General features: G+C 49.8%; 1 protein-coding gene across 2 annotated transcripts in view; it reads right to left on the minus strand.

The window, feature by feature from the left end:
- The window catches only part of foxp4 (forkhead box P4), a 370,715-nt gene that overhangs the window by 24,430 nt on the left and 329,549 nt on the right, over positions 1 to 16,736 (minus strand). For both annotated transcript variants that reach the window (XM_068007751.1, XM_068007750.1), the window contains exons 14-15: positions 1,845 to 1,966; positions 479 to 548 (exon numbers count right to left, since the gene is read on the minus strand). In XM_068007751.1, the coding sequence (XP_067863852.1) occupies positions 479 to 548; positions 1,845 to 1,966 (192 nt within the window). The remainder of the gene's footprint in view (positions 1 to 478; positions 549 to 1,844; positions 1,967 to 16,736) is intronic.

Here is a 16,736-nt window from a genome sequence, read left to right on the forward strand (position 1 = left end):
GTTCTAAGGAGAACAATCCCAGCTTCTCCAGTCTCTCCACATAACTGAAGTCCCTCATCCCTGGTATCATTCTGCTTAACCTCCGCTGCACCGTCTCCAAGGCCTTGACATCCTTCCTAAAGTGCGGTGCCCAGAATTGTGCACAATGCTCCAGTTGGGGCCTAACCAGTGATTTGTAAAGGTTTAGCATAATTTCCTTGTTTTTGTATTCAATGCCCCTATTTACAAAGCCAAGTATCCCTTCAGGCAGTGCATTCCAGCAAATTATTTTTTAAAAAGCAAGACAGCCGGAAATGGTGACAGGTTAAATCACAAGTCAGAGATGCACCTGAAGGAAATTTGTGGGCAGGGTTCGTGGGATTGGATTGGGGTGGGCCTCAGGAGGAATAGCTCAAGGTCAAAATCTCCAAGTGTTGTTGTGCTTTTCAATCTAGAATTTATTCAAACTACGTTCAACAAAAGGAGTGTCATCACTCACCTGATAGCTCGAGTTAAGAGCTGCTCCGTAACCGAGGCCCGTAATCACATTTTTCACTAAAGTTGGACTTCTGAAAGAAGAGATAAGTTTTCAGCAAAGGGGCACCTGACTTCAACTAATCTGTTAGAATAGAACCATTTATAGAACGATTTGTCCCGCAGATTCTTTTGCTCCCCCTGATGGGTTATGACCGGCCTCCACTTGGCATCTAACCCATAGCTTCATCATTGAAGCCCTGGACACACCCTGTGGGGACTCTGTGGCCCAGACCCATCGCTCTGGGGCATAACTTTCCTTCAGCAGGCCACAGATTGGGACTTTGCCCCTTGACACTGGGGTTAGTGAGTGGCATTGGGGAGTGTGATGAGTCTCCCTGTCATAATTTCTGACACCGTATAGGATCCTGACCTCTGGAGAGAGTTGAGGCAGGCATGTCCCTCAGGGAGAGGGCGTTGGGCTCTCTCTCTCGCTCTCTCTGTGAACTACTGAAGATTGTCTTTTCATTTTTTACAGATGCAAATTGCATTGGTCTTATTCTCAAATGCAGCTGCAACAGGTTAAAAATACAGGAAGACATCACCATGGAAACAGGGGGCAAACAGTCACTCTTTCACACCCCCTCAAAATCTCATAAGAACATAAGAAATTGGAGCAGGAGTAGGCCATATGGCTCCTCAAGCCTGCTCCGCCATTCAATCAGATCATGGCTGATGTCATCAACTCCACTTTCCTGCCCGATCCCCACATCCCTTGTTTCCCCTAGAGTCCAAAAATCTATCTATCTCAGCCTTGAATATACTCAACGACGGAGCATCCACAGCTCTCTGAGGTAGAGAATTCCAAAGATTCACAACCCTCTGAGTGAAGAAATTCCTCCTCATCTCAGTCCTAAAAATCTCCTCCGAAAATACTAGAAATACGAAGCAGAGCTGCCAGTATCTGAAAGTGAAAGTGGGACCTCACAGTATCAAACAAAATGAGAGGAGAAGGGGAGTGACAGTGAGAAGTCGAGGCAGGGATCTTCACTCGTTCTGTCCAATCCTATAGGAAAGATCACTTGGGTTCCAACTTTGACTTTGAAGTGCCTCCATCTGAAACCCTATCCTGCCATTTCTCTCCTGACTCCCCTGCTGTGTAATTCCAGCATTTTCTATTTTTTATTTCGGGTGTTCAGCATTTGTGTGAATGCATTTTTTAAAATTTGGTCTTGAGTGCGTTCTGGTCCCACTTGGAGCAGTTACCCCAGCATCACTCCTGCTGTGCAATATCGGACAAGTGACATCTGACTGAAGTGAGGAGATGAATCTCAAAGCAAATGTAAGAGTGCCAGTGAGAGCTGGGGGAGGATATTTTGACCAAGTCTTACCCGGTCATCTTTGGCGGTCTTCTCTTTTGGTACTCTAGTTCATCCACTGTCCACACGGCCCCTTTTACATTCTCCACTCGCACAAAGCACTTGTGCAGACTGAGGTTATGACGCACGGCGTTCTGTAACATACAATGGAGAAAGACAAGCACAGAGATGAGACACACGGAGACAGGCCTGACCAACCCTACTGTCTCCCCATTATAGATTCAAGCTGTTTCTTCAACGTGCCCAATGTGCTGGATTCAACCATTCCAGCTGTTGATCACCCTTCTGTGTCAAGAAACTGGGGGGAAAATTGGAACCCATTGCACCCATTTTTTGGGGCGCAGAATGGAGACTCCCTCAGTACTGCCCCTCCGACAGTGCAGCACTCCGTCAGTACTGCCCCTCCGACAGTGCAGCTCTCCCTCAGTACTGACCCGCCGACAGTGCAGCACTCCCTCAGTACTGCCCCTCCGACAGTGCAGCTCTCCCTCAGTACTGACCCGCCGACAGTGCAGCTCTCCCTCAGTACTGCCCCTCCGACAGTGCAGCACTCCCTCAGTACTGACCCTCCGACAGTGCAGCTCTCCCTCAGTACTGACCCACCGACAGTGCAGCTCTCCCTCAGTACTGCCCCTCCGACAGTGCAGCACTCCCTCAGTACTGCCCCTCCGACAGTGCAGCTCTCCCTCAGTACTGACCCGCCGACAGTGCAGCTCTCCCTCAGTACTGCCCCTCCGACAGTGCAGCACTCCCTCAGTACTGACCCTCCGACAGTGCAGCTCTCCCTCAGTACTGACCCACCGACAGTGCAGCTCTCCCTCAGTACTGCCCCTCCGACAGTGCAGCGCTCCCTCAGTACTGACCCTCCGACAGTGCAGCTCTCCCTCAGTACTGACCCACCGACAGTGCAGCTCTCCCTCAGTACTGCCCCTCCGACAGTGCAGCACTCCCTCAGTACTGACCCTCCGACTGTGCAGCACTCCCTCAGTACTGCCCCTCCGACAGTGCAGCTCTCCCTCAGTACTGACCCTCCGACTGTGCAGCACTCCCTCAGTACTGCCTCTCCAACAGTGCAGTGCTCCCTAAGTACTGACCCTCCGACAGTGCAGCTCTCCCTCAGTACTGCCCCTCCGACAGTGCAGTGCTCCCTTAGTACTGCCCCTCCGACAGTGCAGCACTCCCTCAGTACTGCCCCTCCGACAGTGCAGCTCTCCCTCAGTACTGACCCTCCGACACTGCAGCTCTCCCTCAGTACTGCACTGAAATGTCGACCTGGGTTATGGGCTCAAGTCCTCAGATGGGTTTTGAACCCACAACTTTCTGACTCAAATGTTGACTGAACTACAGAACTGAAGAATTTTACAGCACAGAAGGAGGCCTTTCAGCCCATCGTGTCTGTGCCAGCTCCCTGAAAGAGCTGTCCGATTAGTCCCGCTCCCCTGCCCTTTCCCCACACCCATTTAAAATTTCCTTGTTCAAACATTTTAAAAGCTGTTGCGGATTCTGCTTCTCCCACTGTATCTGTTCAGATATTCCACAATCCTCTGTGTGAAAAATAGTTCTCCTCTCCTCTCCCTTAGTCCTGCGAATTGAAACAACCCGACAGAGGCTCAACTAAAGATAAACTCATTGTATAACGTGTAGTCGGAGAATCAGCCAAGTCCGGGAGTGCGGGTCACCACCAAGGTTGAAAAAAGTAGAAGATAAACCAGGATGTAGTTTTATTTCTACTATTCATTCTCGGGATGTGGGTGTCACTGGCAAGGCCGGCATTTATTGTTGCCCAGATTTGCTGGGCCACTTCAGAAGGTGGTTAAGAATCATCCACATTGGTGTGGGACTGGAGTCACCTACAGACCGGGTAAGGACGGCAGGTTTCCTTCCCTAAAGGACATCAGTGAACCAGCTGGACTTTTACAACAATCTGACAGCTTTTATTTCCAGATTTTTAAACTTAACTCGTATGTTAAACAACCAGGGTGAGGATTATGAACTGGATTATTAGCCCAGGCCTCTAGATTCTGAGTCCACTAACATAACCGGTAGGGATTAGGTCACATTGTGATGGAGGGAGGGAACTCTGACAGAGATACCAAGCTCCAGCCTTGAGGCCCTGGGAAGTTCGAGTAACAAGATGATAATTGTATAAATGTCCCTCTCCTGTTTCAGGCGGGTGGTCTAACCTCAACTAATATTTTAGTTTCTCATCGTCACTATTTTGCACCAAATTCTCATGTTGCCCCCAGCCCCATTTACACTAGACAGTCTGGGCTTTGATGCCCTGTGGGTGGAGTTTGATGGCTGGGTTTGAGGTGACCACATTCGGCCCAGGGAAGGGAGGAGACCATCGGTCAGTCCGGCCTTTTCACAAACGCGCCTCTGCGATTTTTCATTTCAATTTTTGAAAGCGTCCTTCAATATCCCTCAGAACTAATTAGCATGTGGAAAACCGGTCGCATTTTAAATAAATACTTTAAAAGCTTATCTGGAGTGCCATCAATAAAAATTAAATACTAGACAATAGAACGCGGTTGACAGGCGAACTATTGTGCTGCAAATGTTGTTAAAGAAGGAGCAAAGCCACTGAATAGAAGCTATATTTTTCAAAGTCAGTAAGACTGGGTATTCATTCACTTCGAGTTATCCCAGATCATAACACAAATCATTTTTTTTTTAACCAAGCCCTTCAATGCTCCCTTTACAATTTCATGTAGATTTCTACACGTTTTGAGGTCTGTGAGGCAAATTACTTTGCAAAGATTACATTACACCTCACCAAAAGAGGGAAAAAAAATCCAAAGAGAATTTTTTCTTTCTCCTTTCCACATCTCGAAGCAGCAATTGTGTTAAGGCCCATCACCAAGGAAGTAGATTTAATTTATGATAGCTTTTACATGAAGCCTTTTGAAAAGACTGACAACAAGTAACTAGGGATATAAGAAAGACAGTAATGTTGGCTCGGCTGGGTTTGGTCAGTGACACTCCTGCCTTTGAATCAGAAGGTTGTGGGTTTTTTTGAAATCCACTCCAGTATCTTGAGCACATAATCCAGGCCGACACTCCAGTGAGGGAGTGCTGCACTGTCAGAGGTGCCGTCTTTCGAATGAGACGTTCAACCGAGGCCCCGTCTGCCTGTTCTAGTGTCTTCATATTAAAGAACAGAAGGATGCCGTCTTGGCTAACATTCCTCCCTCAACCAGCACCATCAAATATAGTTTAACTGTCATTCATCTCAATTGACACTTGTGGGATCTTGCTATGTCCAAAATGGCTGCCCTGTTTTTGCTTACCCAGTAACAGTCACTGCAACCAAGGTTTCTAAGGGCCACAATAAGTGTCCCCCCCCCATTCTAAGACACTACATCCTGCTCTCACCCCCCCCCATGCTTTTTATATTAGAGTACATTGTCCCCCTCCTTAAAAAAAATTATAACCAAAAATTACTCTTCGCTTGAGGAAAAAATACCTCTGACTTTCTCATCATTTTTTCTCTGCGAAGCCTTTGATCAACTCAATATAATTGAGCTAAAAATTCCATTGTCCTCTTAAAGGGGCAGGTTCATCATGCAGAATTATTTGGCAAACCTTTATCCTTCCCCCCAACTCCCCTTTGGCAAAGCTTGGAACCAGGAGGGCAGAACGTCATTATTGTCACAACGACGTCAAGCGATATGACGGTGAGTTCAATTTAATTTCATCACAGGAGGTGTTTGTAAAAAATGAAGAGGTTTTTATCAAATGTTTCCTCACAAGGACAAGTCCTCGGTTCAACATCATTTTGCTCCTCTTATTTTTAAGTTTTTACACGCAGATACACACGCGCACACACACATGTACACAGACACTCAAACACACAAACACAATACCGACACTCAAACACACACATGTACACAGAGAGACACACACACATGTACACAGACATTCAAACACTCAGACACACACACACATACACAGACACACATACACACATGCACACACACGTACACAGACACTCAAACACACACACACGCACATGTACACAGACATTCAAACACACAAACATACACATACACAGAGAGACACACGACACACATGCACACACTCAGGCATGCACACACACATGTACACAGACACTGAAACACACACAAACACACATATACGTACACAGAGTCACACAGACACACACACACATGTACGCAGACACAAACACACACATACACAGAGAGACACAGAAACACATACACACAGACACGCACATACGTACACAGACATACAGACATGCAAAACCACACAGATACACACACAGGCAGACATATGCACACATATACAGAGACATACACATATAAGCCCATGCATGCACATACACACACACAAACACACACACACACAAACAAAAGACTCAGGTGCACGGAAAGCCGTGATTTGTAAATTCTCTGACTGCTCAATCTTGCCCGATGACCCTGAGATATCCAGCTCTGGGACACCCTCACCTCTGCCCGTGAAAGTAGAGTTTAGATTTGCCCCGGGGGATGTTCTTTAGCCGGGTCTCGGTGAGAGGGTCAGAGGAACTAAAATCGGGGGCATTAGTGACCAGAAAGCTGAGTGTGGTAAGGAGCAGGCAGTGTGTATGATGAGGTAAGAATTTATTTCTGTGCCCTCTCGGCAGTGGCCCAGGATTCGGAGTGGGGACCTCGGGGGTAACAGATTGGCTGGTTTGTGCAGACACATTTCAAACTGGCGGCTGCACACCTGACTCCAACTAATCTGTAAAAATCAAGCAAAGGTGATAAACAGATATCACCCCATCCCAGGAAATCACAATTACAACAGTGACTACATTTCAAAAAGTACTTCATTGGCTGTAAAGCACTTTGGGACGTCCTGAGATTGTGAAAGGCTCTGTATAAAAGCGAGTCTTTCTTTCTTTATGATGACATTTTACAGAAACACTCCAACAACAGCAATGTACATTTATACAAGACAGCAACTTGTGTATATATAGAGCACCTTTCATGTCCTCAGGATGTCCCAAAGTGCTTCACAGCCAATGAATTACTCTTGAAGTGTAGACACTCTTATGTAGCTGCAGCCAATTTGTGCACAGCAAGATCCCACAAACAGCAATGTGATAATGACCAGATAATCTGTTTGTTTTAGTGTTGTTGCTTGAGGAATAAATATTGGCCCACGACACCGGGGAGAACTGCCCTGCTCTTCTTCACAGAGTGCTGTGGGATCTTTTACGTTCATCTGAGATCTAAAAGACAGCACCTCCGGCAGTGCAGCACTCCCTCAGTACTACACTGGGAATGTCGGCCTGGATTATGTGCTCAAGTCTCTACAGTGGGTCTTGAACTCACAACTGGCCTGATCCAGTGGCGAGAGGGCTACTCACTGAGCCATGGATGGCACTACATACAAGTGGCTTTAACACAGAAAACATCTTCAGGCACTTCACAGAGGCGAAAGCAAATATAAATAAAAGGAAGAAAGGAACAAACAAGAAAACATGATTGGGGAAAGTGACCTAAGGATTGGTTTTTAAAAGTGGAGAGGGAAGGGGAGAGAGGGAAAGGCAGAGAGGGAAGGGGAGAGAGAGAAGGGGAGAGAGGGAAGGGGAGAGAGGGAAGGGGAGAGAGGGAAGGGGAGAGAGGGAAGGGGAGAGAGAGGAAGGGGAGAGAGGGAAAGGGAGAGAGGGAAGGGGCAAGAGGGAAGGGGAGAGAGGGAAGGTGAGTGAGGGAAGGGAGAGAGGGAAGGGAGAGAGGGAAGGGGAGAGAGGGAAAGGGAGAGAGGGAAGGGGAGAGAGGGAAGGGGAGAGAGGGAAGGGAGAGAGGGAAAGGGAGAGAGGGAAGGGGAGAGAGGGAAAGGAGAGAGGGAAGGGGCAAGAGGGAAGGGGAGAGAGGAAGGGAGAGAGGAAGGTGAGTGAGGGAAGGGGAGAGAGGGAAAGGGAGAGAGGGAAGGGGAGAGAGGGAAGGGGAGAGAGGGAAGGGGAGAGAGGGAAGGGGAGAGAGGGAAGGGGAGAGAGGGAAGGGGCGAGAGGGAAGGGGAGAGAGGGAAGGTGAATGAGGAAGGTGAGTGAGGGAAGGGGAGAGAGGGAAGGTGAGTGAGGGAAGGTGAGTGAGGGAAGGGGAGAGAGGGAAGGGGAGAGAGGGAAAGGGAGAGAGGGAAGGGGCAAGAGGGAAGGGGAGAGAGGGAAGGGGAGAGAGGGAAGGTGAGTGAGGGAAGGGGAGAGAGGGAAAGGCAGAGAGGGAAGGGGAGAGAGGGAAGGGGAGAGAGGGAAGGGGAGAGAGGGAAGGGGAGAGAGGGAAGGGGAGAGAGGGAAAGGAGAGAGGGAAGGGGCAAGAGGGAAGGGGAGAGAGGGAAGGGGAGAGAGGGAAGGTGAGTGAGGGAAGGTGAGTGAGGGAAGGGGAGAGAGGGAAGGTGAGTGAGGGAAGGGTAGAGAGGGAAGGGGAGAGAGGGAAGGGGAGAGAGGGAAGGTGAGTGAGGGAAGGGGAGAGAGGGATGGTGAGTGAGGGAAGGGGAGAGAGGGAAGGTGAGAGAGGGAAGGGGAGAGAGGGAAAGGGAGAGAGGGAAAGGGAGCGAGGAGAGAGGGAAGGTGAGTGAGGGAAGGGGAGAGAGGGAAGGGGAGAGAGGGAAGGGGAGAGAGGGAAAGGGAGCGAGGGAAGGGAAGAGAGGGAAGGTGAGTGAGGGAAGGGGAGAGAGGGAAGGGGAGAGAGGGAAGGGGAGAGAGGGAAGGGGAGAGAGGGAAAGGGAGAGAGGGAAGGGGAGAGAGGGAAGGGGAGAGAGGGAAGGGGAGAGAGGGAAGGGGAGAGAGGGAAAGGGAGAGAGGGAAGGGAGAGAGGAAGGGGTGAGAGGGAAGGGGAGAGAGGGAAGGGGAGAGAGGGAAGGTGAGTGAGGAAGGGGAGAGAGGAAGGGGAGAGAGGGAAGGTGAGTGAGGGAAGGGAGAGAGGGAAGGGGAGAGAGGGAAGGGAGTGAGGGAAGGGGAGAGAGGGAAGGGGAGAGAGGGAAAGGGAGAGAGGGAAGGGGAGAGAGGGAAGGGGCGAGAGGGAAGGGAGAGAGGGAAGGGGAGAGAGGGAAGGTGAGTGAGGGAAGGTGAGTGAGGAAGGGAAGGGGCGAGAGGGAAGGGGAGAGGGAAGGTGAGTGAGGGAAGGGTAGAGAGGGAAAGGAAGAGAGGGAAGGGGAGAGAGGAAGGTGAGTGAGGGAAGGTGAGTGAGGGAAGGTGAGTGAGGGAAGGGTAGAGAGGGAAAGGAAGAGAGGGAAGGGGAGAGAGGGAAGGTGAGTGAGGGAAGGGGAGAGAGGGAAGGGGAGAGAGGGAAGGTGAGTGAGGGAAGGGGAGAGAGGGAAGGGAAGAGAGGACAGGGAGAGAGGGAAGGGGAGAGAGGGAAAGGGAGAGAGGGAAGGGGAGAGAGGAAGGGAGGGAGGGAAGGGGAGAGAGGGAAGGGGAAGAGAGGGAAGGTGAGTGAGGGAAGGTGAGTGAGGGAAGGGGAGAGAGGAAGGGGAGAGAGGGAAGGTGAGTGAGGGAAGGGTAGAGAGGGAAAGGAAGAGAGGAAGGGGAGTGAGGGAAGGGGAGAGAGGGAAGGGGAGAGAGGGAAGGGGAGAGAGGGAAAGGGAGAGAGGGAAGGGGAGAGAGGGAAGGGGAGAGAGGGAAGGGGAGAGAGGGAAGGGGAGAGAGGGAAAGGGGAGAGAGGGAAGGGGAGAGAGGGAAGGGGTGAGAGGGAAGGGGAGAGAGGGAAGGGGGAGAGAGGGAAGGTGAGTGAGGGAAGGGGAGAGAGGGAAGGGGAGAGAGGGAAGGTGAGTGAGGGAAGGGGAGAGAGGGAAGGGAGAGAGGGAAGGGGAGAGAGGGAAGGGAGGGAGGGAAGGGGAGAGAGGAAGGGGAGAGAGGGAAGGTGAGTGAGGGAAGGTGAGTGAGGGAAGGGGAGAGAGGGAAGGGGAGAGAGGGAAGGTGAGTGAGGGAAGGGTAGAGAGGGAAAGGAAGAGAGGGAAGGGGAGTGAGGGAAGGGGAGAGAGGGAAGGGGAGAGAGGGAAGGTGAGTGAGGGAAGGGGAGAGAGGGAAAGGGAGCGAGGAAGGGAAGAGAGGGAAGGGAGAGAGGGAAGGGGAGAGAGGGAAAGGGAGAGAGGGAAGGGGAGAGAGGGAAGGGGCGAGTGGGAAGGGGAGAGAGGGAAGGTGAATGAGGAAAGGGGAGAGAGGGAAGGGAGGGAGGGAAGGGAGAGAGGAAAGGAAGCGAGGAGGGAAGAGAGGGAAGGGGAGAGAGGGAAGGTGAGTGAGGGAAGGGGAGAGAGGGAAGGGGAGAGAGGGAAGGGGAGAGAGGGAAAGGGAGCGAGGAAGGGAAGAGAGGGACGGGGAGAGAGGGAAGGGGAGAGAGGAAAGGGAGAGAGGGAAGGGGAGAGAGGGAAGGGGCGAATGGGAAGGGGAGAGAGGGAAGGTGAGTGAGGAAAGGGGAGAGAGGAAGGGGAGAGAGGGAAGGGGAGAGAGGAAGGGAGAGAGGGAAAGGAGAGAGGGAAGGGGAGAGAGGAAGGGGAGAGAGGGAAGGGGAGAGAGGGAAGGGGAGAGAGGGAAAGGGAGAGAGGGAAGGGGAGAGAGGGAAGGGGTGAGAGGGAAGGGGAAGAGAGGGAAGGGGAGAGAGGGAAGGTGAGTGAGGGAAGGGGAGAGAGGGAAGGGGAGAGAGGGAAGGTGAGTGAGGGAAGGGAGAGAGGGAAGGGGAGAGAGGGAAGGTGAGTGAGGGAAGGGGAGAGAGGGAGGAAGGGGAGAGAGGGAAAGGGAGAGAGGGAAGGTGAGAGAGGGAAGGGGAGAGAGGGAAAGGGAGAGAGGGAAGGGGAGAGAGGGAAGGGGCGAGAGGGAAGGGAGAGAGGGAAGGGGAGAGAGGGAAGGTGAGTGAGGGAAGGTGAGTGAGGGAAGGGGAAGGGGCGAGAGCGGAAGGGGAGAGAGGGAAGGTGAGTGAGGGAAGGGTAGAGAGGGAAAGGAAGAGAGGGAAGGGGAGAGAGGGAAGGTGAGTGAGGGAAGGTGAGTGAGGGAAGGTGAGTGAGGGAAGGGTAGAGAGGGAAAGGAAGAGAGGGAAGGGGAGAGAGGGAAGGTGAGTGAGGGAAGGGGAGAGAGGGAAGGGGAGAGAGGGAAGGTGAGTGAGGGAAGGGGAGAGAGGGAAGGGAAGAGAGGGAAGGGGAGAGAGGGAAGGGGAGAGAGGGAAAGGGAGAGAGGGAAGGGGAGAGAGGGAAGGGAGGGAGGGAAGGGGAGAGAGGGAAGGGGAGAGAGGGAAGGTGAGTGAGGGAAGGGGAGAGAGGGAAGGGGAGAGAGGGAAGGTGAGTGAGGGAAGGGTAGAGAGGGAAAGGAAGAGAGGGAAGGGGAGTGAGGGAAGGGGAGAGAGGGAAGGGGAGAGAGGGAAGGTGAGTGAGGGAAGGGGAGAGAGGGAAAGGGAGCGAGGAAGGGAAGAGAGGGAAGGGGAGAGAGGGAAGCGGAGAGAGGGAAAGGGAGAGAGGGAAGGGGAGAGAGGGAAGGGGCGAGTGGGAAGGGGAGAGAGGGAAGGTGAATGAGGAAAGGGGAGAGAGGGAAGGGGAGGGAGGGAAGGGGAGAGAGGGAAAGGAAGCGAGGAAGAGAAGAGAGGGAAGGGGAGAGAGGGAAGGTGAGTGAGGGAAGGGGAGAGAGGGAAGGGGAGAGAGGGAAGGGGAGAGAGGGAAAGGGAGCGAGGAAGGGAAGAGAGGGACGGGGAGAGAGGGAAGGGGAGAGAGGAAAAGGGAGAGAGGGAAGGGGAGAGAGGGAAGGGGCGAATGGGAAGGGGAGAGAGGGAAGGTGAGTGAGGAAAGGGGAGAGAGGGAAGGGGAGAGAGGGAAGGGGAGAGAGGGAAAGGGAGCGAGGAAGGGAAGAGAGGGAAGGGGAGAGAGGGAAAGGGAGAGAGGGAAGGGGAGAGAGGGAAGGGGAGAGAGGGGAGGGGAGAACGGGAAGGGGCGAGAGGGAAGGGAAGACACTCTGATCCCAATCTCAATTCAAACGCATCTGAGGCTTGGAGAGACTCTGAAAGGCCTCGACTGGCCAAAAATGGGGTCCATTGGCATTCAGTGCCAGCCACTGCTCTGGCAACATTGTCTTGAGGGGCTGTTTCTGAGGCACCGACACCAGCTTGTTCAACGCACAGCACAGCTGCTAAAGTCACCGCTGCAGGTAAATGCAGCAGGAGCATCTACGACATCTCCGCAAGGCAGTTACTGGAGAACTAGTCAGTGTACTGGGAGGATGAGGGGGCAGGCCGGCAGGGTGACGATGTGGGCTGGAATCAACAGACTGCGGTTGACACCAGACGTGACACTGCAGCAAGCGAAGGGTTAACCCAATCCTTAGCGCAAAACAAAGGTTGTTCCTTTCAATCACAGATTATTATAAAGCCTTTATCAGCAGCTCGCCCTCTGAACAGAACAGGACCAATAAAAGCTGGTTACAATTCTCCCACAGGCGAACAAATTGCTTCAGAACCCTTGTGTTGTGACTGATTGCATTACCATTTTTAATTCATCTGTTTTAATACCATGTATGATTTGACATTATTTAAAACATGTATATATATATATATATGTTTATATATTTATATATACACACACACACACAATCTTCTGTATCTTGATGGGAACCTAATTTTACAAGTCTCTGACTCTCTGTCTCTTGCTTTGTCTTTGTCTCTCTCTCTCTCTCCCTCTGTCTCGCTCTCTGCCTCTCCATCTCCCTCTCTCTGTCTCTCTCTGTGTATCTCTGTGTGTCTCTCTCTCTCTCTCTCTGTCTCTCTCTCTCTCTCACTCTCAGTCTCTCACCACCCCCCATCTCTTCTTCCTCTCTGCGACCTAACTCTATAATTATGAACACTGTAACAGTACCTTGCATTAAGAGCAGCTCTCCTCAACTTTGCAAATTAGAATGACCCCAATTTCAGATAAAGGCCTGTATTTATATTTGCATTTCCAATTCGTGATGGAAGATTTATTCATTCTGTTAAAACATTAACAGCAATTTGAAAGGTCACACACCAAAGACAATACAAATAAAACATCTGCAACAAAAAAATGAAAATTAATGCTTTGAGGAAATTGGTTGGAAAAGAAAAATAAAACCAGTTTCACTTCCTCACAAGCGTGAGGTTTTATCTTTTCAAAAAAATTGAGTCTAGGCCTTGATCATTTTAATTCAGCTTTTTCTTAAAGCATTTGATGATTTTTCTCTCCCGTTCTGTCTCCCGTTGCCAGTTCACTCCTTCACTGACAAGCATTCCCTCCCCCATTGTTTCCCCTTTCCCCATTGAAGCTGTTTTCGATTCCATAACCTCCTTTTGCGAATTAGAAGTGAAGGAGGATTTGGTGGGAAAGGTGAGTAGGCCCCAGGAACTAGTATCATAGAATGTTACAACAGGAGGAGGCCATTCGGCCCATCATGCCTGTGCCGGCTCTTTGAAAGAGCTATCCAATTAGTCCCACTCCCCTGGTCTTTCCTCATTGTCCCATAAATTTTTTTCCTTTCAAGTATTTATACAATTCCCTTTTGAAATCTGCTTCCACCGCCCTTTCAGGCAGCGCATTCCAGATCATCACAACTCACTGCGTAAAAAAATGTTTCCTCACGTTGCCTTTGGCTCTTTTGCCGATCACCTTAAATCTGTGTCCCCTGGTTACCGACCCTCCTGCCACTGGAAACAGTTTCTCCTTATTTACTCTGTCAAAACTGTTTATGATTTTGAAGTGGAGATGCCGGTGATGGACTGGGGTTGACAATTGTAAACAATTTTACAACACCAAGTTATAGTCCAGCAATTTTATTTTAAATTCACAAGCTTTCGGAGGCTACCTCCTTCCTCAGGTGAACGATGTGGAAAAATCGTTCACCTGAGGAAGGAGGTAGCCTCCGAAAGCTTGTGAATTTAAAATAAAATTGCTGGACTATAACTTGGTGTTGTAAAATTGTTTACAATTATGATTTTGAACACCTCTATCAAATCTCCCCTTAACCTTCTCTGTTCTAAGGAGAACAATCCCAGCTTCTCCAGTCTCTCCACATAACTGAAGTCCCTCATCCCTGGTAACATTCTAGTAAATCTCCTCTGCACCCTCTCTAAGGCCTTGACATCCTTCCTAAAGTGTGATGCTCAGAATTGAACACAATCCTCCAGCTGAGGCCTAACCAGTGTTTTATAAAGGTTTAGCATAACTCCCTTGCTTTTGTACTCTATGCCTCTATTAATAAAGCCCAGGGTCCCAGATGCTTTTTTAAGTCTTCTCAACTTGTCCTGCTGCCTTCAAAGATTTGTGTACATACACCCCCAGGTCTCTCTGTTCCTGCACCCCCTTTAAAATTGTACCATTTAGTTTATTTTGCCTCTCCTTACTCTTCCTACCAAAATGTATCACTCCACACTTCCCTGCTTTAAATTTCATCTGCTATGTGTCTGCTCATTTCACCAGTCTGTCTCTGTCCTCCTGAAGTCTGTTACTATCCTCCACATTGTTTACTACATTCCTGAGTTTCGTGTCATCTGCAAACTTTGAAATTATACCCTCTAAACCCTAGTCCAGGTGATTAATATATATCAAAAAGAGCAGTGGTCCTAATACTGACCCCTGGGGAACACCACTGTAAACTTCCCTCCAGTCTGAAAAACAACCGTTCACCACTACTCTCTGCTTTCTGTCCTTTAGCTAATTTTGTATCCACGCTGCCACTGACCCTTTAATCCCAGTGGCTTTAATTTTGCTAACAAGTCTGTTATGTGGTACTTTATCAAATGCCTTTTGAAAGTCCATATTCACAACATCAACCACACTACCCTCATCAACCCTCTCCGTTACTTCATCAAAGAACTCAATCAAGTTAGTCAAACATGATTTTCCTTTAATAAATCCGTGCTGACTTTCATTTACTAGCCCAGACTTTTCCAAGTGCCAATTTATTTTGTCCCTGATTATTGTCTCTAAAAGTTTCCCCACCACCGACATTAGGCTGACCGGCCTGTAACTGTCGGGTTTATCCCTCTCCCCCTTCTTGAACAGGGGTGTAACATTTGCAATCCTCCAGTCCTCTGGCACTGTCCCCATTTCTAAGGAGGATTGGAACATTGTAAGGAGACGTTCACTAAATTAACAACAAAAAAATCGGTCTGACTGCCTAAAGGTTTAGCTGATAAATACACCAACCAGATGCTCCAAGCCTGCGCTCCGCGGTCTGTGCTGAGGGAATGGTGCAATAGGCACAATATTTTGACCTCAATATTCCTGGCCTAGGGAGGAGAGAAATCAACCAGCCTCCATTCCCGATCCCTGTCCACTTCCTCTCACTGAGATGCGACAGGTCAAGGTTCAGATGTGATATCTCCCAATTCAAACAGCCTGCGGACACTCACTGTCAACTGTCACACCCAATGAATGGGTGATGTAGTCGAGGTTGATTATTGCCCATGGAAACACAGTGAGAGTCGGCACCCTCAGGAACTGTACCCCAGGGAGAGTCAGCACCTTCAGGAACTGTACCCCAGGGAGAGTCAGCACCTTCAGGAACTGTACCCCAGGGAGAGTCAGCACCTTCAGGAACTGTACCCCAGGGAGAGTCAGCACCTTCAGGGGAACTGTACCCCAGGGAGAGTCAGCTTTTTTTTATATTTCAAAATATTCTTTATGCCATAAATTTTAAAGATACAAATGGTTTACACACAGTCCAAATAATGGGCACAAAATGGAGCCCAGAATTCACAGCGACACAGTACAGATCGTACACACTCTGATCTCACTGTTACAATTTTAAAACACAGTACATATTTTCTAACGCATCCTGTACAATACAGAGTGGGGTGACTTTACACGGTGGCCTTTCCCCATGGAGCCTTTGCGTAGGTCGCACCTCGACTCAGTGCGTCCCGCAGCACGTACTCCTGGACCTTGGATTGTGCCAGTCGGCGACACTCGGTCGTGGACAGCTCCAGGGAGAGCCCGCCCCTAGAGTCGGGCTCCAATGCACAGGAGTGCTGATCCAGGCAGGGCTGTAAGCTCAGGGGGACTGTACCCCTGTAATCTTTCTATACTCCAGCCACTGGGCCAGGCTGTAAGCTTTCTGTACTCCAGCTGACATGAACATCAATCCAGTAGCCAAATATAGCCACTGATTTAAAAGTTTGGAGAGTGACAAATTTGGGTAGGGTTTGGTGTTTGTCTTAGATTCTGCCTGGTTTCAGATCCCCCATCTCACCCTCCCCTCACCCCACCAGTCCCTTCTCTAAGGCAAGTTTCCTCTCCACAAACGAGTGAGATTTCAATGGGACTCGATGAGTCTGATTGTCGCTCCGCGTTGTAAGTGTGAATTTTTAATGAAGTTCCAGTGACAATCTATTTAGCTATTTCAAAGATAAAGCCCTCGCTCCCTGTCTCTGAGACTGCTCGGCCTGTTTCAAATGTCACAGCCTCCCATGTTAAGGATGGACAAAAAAATCCCAGTGCAAAAGCGAGATAAATAGGCCTCTCAATGACTTGCTAATAATCACATTAAAACACTTGTTTATGTGCCAGTGTTACTGACTCTAACACACACCTACCTCTGATTCAAACAGTCACACCAAATCACCCGAGGACGTTTAATCACACAGGGATGAGTTTAAATTAACTTGCTCCTGATAGTCATATCACCAAATTATACCGCAATTGTTCAACCCATGCAGGGTTCGAAATATTTCTTTATTTTCTCCCTTGTTTGGTTTAATGACTGAATTTACAGATTATACATTTTATTCTTTCTCTCCCTTTTTAAATTAAAGAACAAATACAGTTTAAAAAATTTTTTCCCCCAATTTACTTCACTCCTTAAGTCTCAGCCTCTGTCTGGGGAACGTTACACAGACACCAGGGGCGGTGTCCAGAGATCGAGGGTGGGTGGGGGCTGGCAGGGGGTGCGGGATCAGAGAATTACAATTGAGC

Source organism: Heptranchias perlo, chromosome 27 (genome assembly GCF_035084215.1).
Source record: "Heptranchias perlo isolate sHepPer1 chromosome 27, sHepPer1.hap1, whole genome shotgun sequence".
Taxonomy (NCBI): Eukaryota; Metazoa; Chordata; class Chondrichthyes; order Hexanchiformes; family Hexanchidae; genus Heptranchias; species Heptranchias perlo.